The following is an 8223-nucleotide window of genomic DNA, read 5'->3' as shown; positions in this document are numbered from 1 at the left end:
CCATCCATCCATCCATCCATCCATCCATCCATCCATCCATCCATCCAGTATTTAACTATAGTATTGCATTGCTTATTTTAATTAAATTGTATTTTTCTGCTGAATTTTATCACGTCATAACTGTATGAAGATTTATAAAATATATTTAATAAAACACACAAACCGGTTAAGATGCATTGCAAACATCCACTTTTCACTTTACTTCTGTCTCAAACTCTCAGACATGTCGTTGTTTTTGCGGCTGTAATGTGACTGTGTGTTTACAACCGGCAGAGGTTAGCCAGTGAAGCAGAAAGGCTCCAGAGAGAACATCTATGGCAGGATGGAATCAAGGTAAGACTAAAAAACTTGTTTATATTTTTTGCCTTTAACATACATACATTAGTAGTATCTACTGGAGTCAGTTTGGGTCAATTCCAACTCCATTTCGGATTATGTTTTGTCGCCTGCAGTGTCCAAAACAAAAGATTTAGGTCTTTTTGATATTTATATGATGATGTATTGAAACTGAGAACTGTGAACCAAGCATTAACAAAAACATATTGCCCAAAAATTTAACAAATTGTATCTCATATAACATAACAAACTCATTTTTTTTTGCAAAACACATTATAGATAATGAAATAAAATACACAAAAACAATAAAACTTACACCTCTTGTTATAAGTTAATTTTGCTTTCAAGATTAAATTTAGGCATTGTACTATGATGAAAAGAATTATCCCATAAAATCAATCATTGCTTCAATTGTCATAGTCATCAAATTAAATGCAAGTAGCCATCAATGCCTGTTTGTGTTTTGGTAAACGGTAAAACTGGCTGAGGTGTTGACTGTAGATATTCAGTAATAAGAAAAATCCAGAAATAGGAACAACTCTGAGTAGATGTCACACATCCTGCTGGAGTTTGTTCGGCCTCTTCAGAAACTAAAGCCTAACAGATGGCGATGCTCCACACAAGTTTTACAGCCTGTTTGCTGAATCATAACTGAGCAAAAATCACAGCTGAACAATAAGAGACAGTTGGTAGTTACAGCTTTGCAACTACAAAAGTTATGCTAATTTTCCCCTCGCTGCAATTCAAACCCTGTCATTTATTCTTGTTTTGTTTTGTAGATTTTGTCTGTTATTGCGATAAATTACAGATTAAAATCCTTGTTTTGGGTTCTGACAACTTTCAGTGTTTGTTGACATTTAAAAGAGTAGATTAGAAAAACTATTAGATTATGGTTTATGTATGACTGTTAATATTAATCATGGTCTGCTTTTCATGAGAAAATGAGCCACAGAGCTGTGATGGAAATCATTTTCTGATGCAGACTAGAGTATTAGTTTTTCACACGTTTGAATGGAAACTATATCAACAAATAAAATCAAATCTCAATAGTTAAGGTGGTTTTGTAATTAATAAACAGTTGTTAGTCATATATTTTTTGAAAGCTCGTGGCTTGTTGTTTGGAACACCACAACAGATTTTGTCTCACTTCCCATTTCATAAAGTCTTTTCTTCATCAGTGTCCTCACATGACAACCATCCAATATAATGCCTGAAAAGAAAGAGAACTAAATTGTTTGTCACAGCTAATTGACATTAGCCAACATTAAAATGGCTACAACTCAGTCTTTTAACAGAAATTGAGATTACATTAGGTGTGGTCGTAGCTGAGAGTCATCCCATAGATGGCACAGGATCTGTGTTTAAAATTTTAACACTAAGACAGAGGGTAATATGCAATCCTTCAAGGAATGCTACTTTAATTAAATACATTTTTCCTGCAGCTTTCTCAGCTCCCACTTTATTATCTTGTTTTTACTTTGTAATAAAATATTGCATGTTTAAGATGATCACCTTCATTAATGAACAATGTATAAAGATATCCTACCTCTTCCTGTGAGTCCAGGGACTAATTTGACGTCTGCATGTCCTCAGAATATTTCCCAATTCTATCTCCTTGTGTCTCCATCTTTTTTCCTTCAGGAGTTGGACATGGCCTACTATGACTCCAAGGCAGAGCTGGATTATGTGAGTGAGAATTCAACTCTTCTCCCAATGCCATAATTTCAATATGTGTAATGTATTCCAATCTTTCTAAAGGAAATTACTTAGTAGAAATGCATATTATTTTTATACTGTTGTTTTGACAGAATTCCATCGATGGAGAAGTCGAGATGGAAAACCCCTCCCAGCTCAAGCTGGAGTTTGTGTATGACCCAAACTTCAAAAATAGTGTCAACTTTTCCCACACAGCTGTTCAGATTCCAACAGATATCTATAAAGGAGGCAAGTCATGTTACTATTATGCCATTTTTAGACAGTCGAGAAAAATGTGCTCTTAATGTATTATTTTTATAATTCTTATTATTTTATTCAATGAGGTTAGGTGATCTTAGTATATTGCTGTTTTCTCAGTTTTTTGACCAACCGCTTTTCGTAAATGAACATGTTCCGAGCTACGTCATGCTGAAATTTTGTCAGACTTCCTTCTCTGAGAAAGTTTTATATAATATTCCTTAACTTGAACTTGAAATTGGTTTTAAAACATCCCATCCATACTAGTATGCAACATTCCATACTAGTTTTATGTGGTCATGTGACTTTGTGAGCAGCAGTATGTATGGGCTTCATGCCGAGAATGAGCACCATAGATGCCATCTTTGCTTTGAGGATGCTGATGGAGAAATACAGAGTGTCAGAAAGAACTTCATTGTGTTTTTACAGATTTAGAAAAAGCATATAGACAGGGTGCCGAGGAAGGAGGTGTGGTATTGCATGAGGAAATCTGGAGTGGAAGAAAATTATGTTAGACTGGTTCAGGACATGGTATAAGGACAACAGGACAGTGGTGAGATGTGCTGTAGGAGTGACAGATAGCTTCAATGTGGAGGTGGGAGTGCATCAAGGATCGGCTCTGAGCCCTTCTTGTTTGCTCTGGTGATGGACTGAACAATAGATGAGGTCAGGCAGGGATCCTTGTGGACTATGATGTTTGCAGATGATACTGTGATCTGTGGTGAGAACAGGGAATAGGTGGAAGAGAACTTGAAGAGGTGGAGGTATGCACTTGAAAGGAAGTCAGCCATAGTAAGACAGATTACACGTGTGTGAATGAGGGGGAGGTTGTTGGAACAGTGAGGCTACAAGGAACAAAGCTCACAAAGGTGCAGGACTTCAAATACTTGGAGTCCACTGTCTAGGAAAATGGGAACGTGGTAAAGAGGCAAAAAAAGAGAGTCCGGGCAGGATGGAGAAAAGTTTCAGGAGTGATTTTTGACAAGTGTCAGCAAAGGTCAAAGGAAAAGTTTACAAGACATGTGAGACCAGTTATGTTGTATGGACTGGAGACAGTGGCACTGACAAGAAGACAGGAGAAAAAACTCGAAGTGGCAGACATGAAGATGTTGAGGTTCTCCTTAGGAGTGACGAGGATGGATAAGATCAGGAATGAGATCATCAGAGGTTCAGCACAGTTTGAACAACTGGGAGATAAAGTTAGAGAGGCCAGACTGAGATGGTTTGGACATGTCCAGAGGAGGGACAGTGGGTATACTGGTAGAAGGATGTTAGAAATGCAGCTGCCATGAAAAAGACAAAGAGGAGATATATGGATGCAGTTGGAGAGGACATGGAGGTAGTTGGAGTGAGGACAGAAGATGCAGAGGACAGAGTAAGGTGGAGGAGGATGACTCGCTTTGGAGACCCTTGAAATAGGAACAGCTGAAAGAAGAAGAAAGAAGATATCATTAAAGTCTTGTTTAGTATTTAAAAAAAACTTTTTTTACTCTATTTTTTATTAGGCTGGTGAATATTCTCAGTCATCCAGGACATGATGAATTCAAAAAGCGTTCAATACAAAAACAACTGGACTTTATTTGTAACAGAAGACGTTTCGCTCCTCATCCGAGGAGCTTTCTCAATTCAAAGAGCAGAGAGTGAGAGATACAGGTTATAAGGCTGAGTGAAATAAGACACACACACACACATAAGACACACACACACACACACACATATGTAGATTGGCAGTTCACACCTAAAAACCTAAAACAGTAGGTCTTTGTTCCTCTAATTCACAGTCGAGGCCCCTCTGTTCCCATCAGGTGTGAAAACCGGCTGGGGATCTGTTTTAAAGTTGCATTATATGTTTTTGAAAGTGGAAATCTGAGGCCTCCTCCTCTGTTAAGAGACGGCTTTTCTCTTTTTACATAAATTGCTTCCTTCACCCCCCTCTCAAACCATCTGTGTTCTGTGTTTGTCTATCTGTGTTTGAGAGGGGGGTGAAGGAAGCAATTTATGTAAAAAGAGAAAAACCGTCTCTTAACAGAGGAGGAGGCCTCAGATTTCCACTTTCAAAAACATATAATGCAACTTTAAAACAGATCCCCAGCCGGTTTTCACACCTGATGGGAACAGAGGGGGCCTCGTCTGTGAATTAGAGGAACAAAGACCTACTGTTTTAGGTTTTTAGGTGTTAACTGCCAATCTACATATGTGTGTGTGTGTGTCTTATCTCACTCAGCCTTATAACCTGTATCTCTCACTCTCTGCTCTTTGAATTGAGAAAGCTCCTCGGATGAGGAGCGAAACGTCTTCTGTTACAAATAAAGTCCAGTTGTTTTTGTATTGAACGCTTTTTGTATTTTTTATTAGCTTTTAATTAACTACTGTATGTATTTGGATTTATTCATTCATTCATTTATTCACCTTTGTAAGTAACAGTCTCACTAGGAAACAGGATCACCCTCCACCCTCTCTTCAAAAAGCGCTGAAGTCTAAAGAAGAATGTAAATGTTTCCCTTGTGTTTGGGCATCATTTACATTAAAGTTATCTTTTTTTAGCCACAGTCATTCTGAACGAGCTGAACTGGACTCAGGCCCTGGAGAGAGTGTTCATGGAGAACAGTCGGGAGGATCCGTCCCTGCTGTGGCAGGCGTTTGGGAGTGCGACAGGAGTCACTCGTTACTATCCAGGTGAGGTTTTTACAGCTGTGTTCACTGAAAAATATGACAATTGAATTTAGATGTTACTTTTTGGGAGTTAAACAATATTAGTTTTGAAATTCTAAGCTTTCTGATTTTCTGCAGCCACACCTTGGAAAGCACCTGACAAAATTGACCTGTATGATGTCAGGAGGAGACCCTGGTACGGCGTGACACATGGAACATGTGGACGTGTTAAATGTTGAAGCAGATTCAGAAGACAGAAGTTTTTTTTTTCTCTTTCTATTACAGGTACATCCAGGGTGCATCGTCCCCCAAAGACATGGTCATCCTGGTTGATGTGTAAGTACTTGATAACATTGGGATTAGTTACAAGGTCCTATGAATCAGTACAGTAGTCCATCGCTACTTCGCGGTTAGTTTTTCGCGGACTTGCTCTATTGTGGTTTTTCAAAATAATATTGGACATGACACACAATTGGCTGATTGATGGATGAGCAGCATGATCGGCATTGAATTTTTATTTAAAATAAATCATTTTAAAAATATTTAGCACCTGCTCCACGTGTGTGCAGCCCACAGCTTGCAAGAGAAGCTTCCTCCTGCAGCATATCTTTTTTTTCATTTACCATTTATTTATCCAGGTAGTCTCATTGAGCCACGAGAACTCATTTTCAAGAGAGACCTGTTTAGGGAGCACATAGTGGGGGTTAAGGGCCTTACTCAGGGGCCCAGAGTGGGGCGAATGAGGGTGGAGGGAGGCGTGGGTGTTTCTCCTTTTCCACCCACATTTTGATGTTGACGGTACTGGGAGGTGAACCTGCGACTTTCCGATCACAAGCCCATCTTCTAACCTCTGCACCACCACTCCCCCAAATATCTCATATCTCCGCTCTGCAGCAGAGAAGTGGGCGTGGCCAAGAGCGCTGGCAGATGGCAGAGAGCAGCCGGAGGCAGAGAGCTGAGATCATGACATCCTGCGCTCATTTAGAGCGTTTAAAGTTTAGAAACGTTGTTTAGAATATTGCAAGAATTTGGGAAGGGTTTAAAATGCCTTCATATATATATATATATATATATATATATTACATAAACTACTACTACTTGTACTACTATTCCTACTTCACGTTTTTTCACTTATCACGGGGCTTCAGGGTACGGATCCCCCCGATAAACGAGGGACTACTGTAGACAGAGTTTAATGAAACACTCAGACAGTAATCATTGGCTATTCATCTATAGCTGATTAAAATTTTTAATCAATCCAATTTAAAACGGCCAACACAGCCAAATGACCTTGGCAAACACAAAAATGTTTATAAATCAGCTACTTTCACATATACTGAGATAAAATTTTTTAGTGTTTGTAGTTCTGGGTAAACCACAACACACAATCTAAGCTCTAGCAGATTGTGCAAGATCAGGCGCAGGTAATATGTAACATTATTTTTAAGATTTGACCAAAACAGCCACAACGCGAGGCAATCATTTTTCAACATAAGATGATCTTAGTTGAAAACTTTGGCATAGAAGGTGGCAGGTGATATGCTTCCTTCAAGAAATGCTAGACCTTTAATTATGATCTCATCTGGCTCCTTAGTAAGTGAATATACATGTTTTCATTTGTCTGAAAAACAAGAAATAAAAGTATAGTTCCCGTGAGCATCAGTCGTTAAAACCAGTCAAACTAGTCATTACACAAAACACGTTTTCTCCTGATGTGCTCATTTAGTGGTCACATACTCACCCATGCTTTAAAGTATCATAACTATGCAAATACAGAAAAAAACAGCACTGTTTTTACTGTAAGTGATGTTAAAAAAACAAACTGTAGCTAAACTCAACAGATTTGAGCATCAGTTCAAGTTTATTAACCAGTGTTTGTCTTTGTAAAATGGATTTTAAATTCCACTGATTTTGCTTGGATTTTTATTCTTTTTATGTTCCCTCAGGAGCGGCAGCGTCAGTGGACTCACCCTTAAACTGATCAAAGCGTCTGTGATGGAAATGCTGGACACATTATCTGATGATGACTACATCAATGTAGCCAGGGTCGGTGTCTGCGTTCTCCCCTGGTGTCTGGCTCTTCAGCTGTCCTCCCATGTGATCTCATGGGTTCATTTCCTTCTGTGTTTCAGTTTAATGAAAAAGCCGAGGCTGTGGTTCCTTGCTTCAAACATCTTGTTCAGGCTAATGTGCGAAACAAAAAGATTTTTAAGGAGGCTGTGCAGCAGATGCAGGCTAAAGGCACCACGGACTACAAGTCTGGGTTTCATTTTGCTTTTAACCAGCTGTTAAATGTAAGTGACTTGATTTATTTTAACTGGGGTTCAAATCAGAAACATTTAGGCTCAGTTTTACTGCAGTGACCTTCCACACACGTATGATACTGTGTTTTTCAGAAGACAAATGTCCCGCGGGCTAACTGCAATAAAATAATCATGCTGTTTACTGATGGAGGAGAGGACAGAGCGCAGGATGTCTTCATGCAATACAACTGGCCAAATAAGACAGTCAGTTTTATGATTTGTGTCATTATTCAACACCAAAACAGGATGTGTTGCAATATCTAAGTTATATTTATCTTCGCTTTCTACCAAGGTTCGAGTATTTACCTTTTCTGTGGGTCAACATAACTATGATGTCACACCTTTACAGTGGATTGCCTGCACAAATAAAGGTGAGCTGCACTTCAAATGACATTTTGCTCTTTTTTATAAAAGAAAAACTCAAAACTGACAACTTCAATAGTTCAAACCCGTACTCATTTTGTACCAAAAAAATACTGAGGGTCACTAAATTAGGAGGTATTTGTAAGGTGCAAAAGTTTTGAGTCATCCTATACTCCGTTGTATTTTGCTTAAAAAGAGCAGGATATTTTTAATCTTTTGATGAGATTTTAAGACACATTTCTAGACTTTCAGAAGGTTTAAATGTTCTTATTTTGTATATTACTATTTTCCCACGTTTTCCCCCACTTTTTAGACCTGATTTTTAATTAAATGGTGTGTGTGTGTGTGTGTGTGTGTGTGTGGGGGGGGGTGTTAGGTCTCTCAAAACTAACATAACAAAAGTGTAAAAAAGCAACAAATCTCAATGTCAATGGATAAATGAACACAGCAAAAACATTTTAAGGGCAGCGCCTCCCACGAGGCTGCAGCCTCAGACACCGCCGTCTCCCCATGTCTGTTTGTGTTTTACTTGGATGGGCTCAGATGTACAGAAATTAAATTTTGATGTGCTTCAGTGCAATGACAATAAAGCTGATTCTGATTTTTTGTTGTAGTT

General features: G+C 38.6%; 1 protein-coding gene across 1 annotated transcript in view; it reads left to right on the top strand.

The window, feature by feature from the left end:
* The window catches only part of LOC119412468 (voltage-dependent calcium channel subunit alpha-2/delta-2-like), a 43130-nt gene that overhangs the window by 21973 nt on the left and 12934 nt on the right, over positions 1-8223 (top strand). The window contains 10 exon segments of the mRNA XM_037679475.1: positions 274-333; positions 1978-2022; positions 2145-2280; positions 4834-4965; positions 5080-5137; positions 5227-5277; positions 6888-6987; positions 7074-7235; positions 7338-7528; positions 7530-7615. Coding sequence (XP_037535403.1) covers positions 274-333; positions 1978-2022; positions 2145-2280; positions 4834-4965; positions 5080-5137; positions 5227-5277; positions 6888-6987; positions 7074-7235; positions 7338-7528; positions 7530-7615 — 1021 coding nt within the window.

The sequence above is a fragment of the Nematolebias whitei genome, chromosome 7 (assembly GCF_014905685.2).
Source record: "Nematolebias whitei isolate Nwh7 chromosome 7, NemWhi1, whole genome shotgun sequence".
In the NCBI taxonomy this organism is placed as follows: domain Eukaryota; kingdom Metazoa; phylum Chordata; class Actinopteri; order Cyprinodontiformes; family Rivulidae; genus Nematolebias; species Nematolebias whitei.
This window is presented reverse-complemented; position numbering and strand designations above follow the sequence as displayed.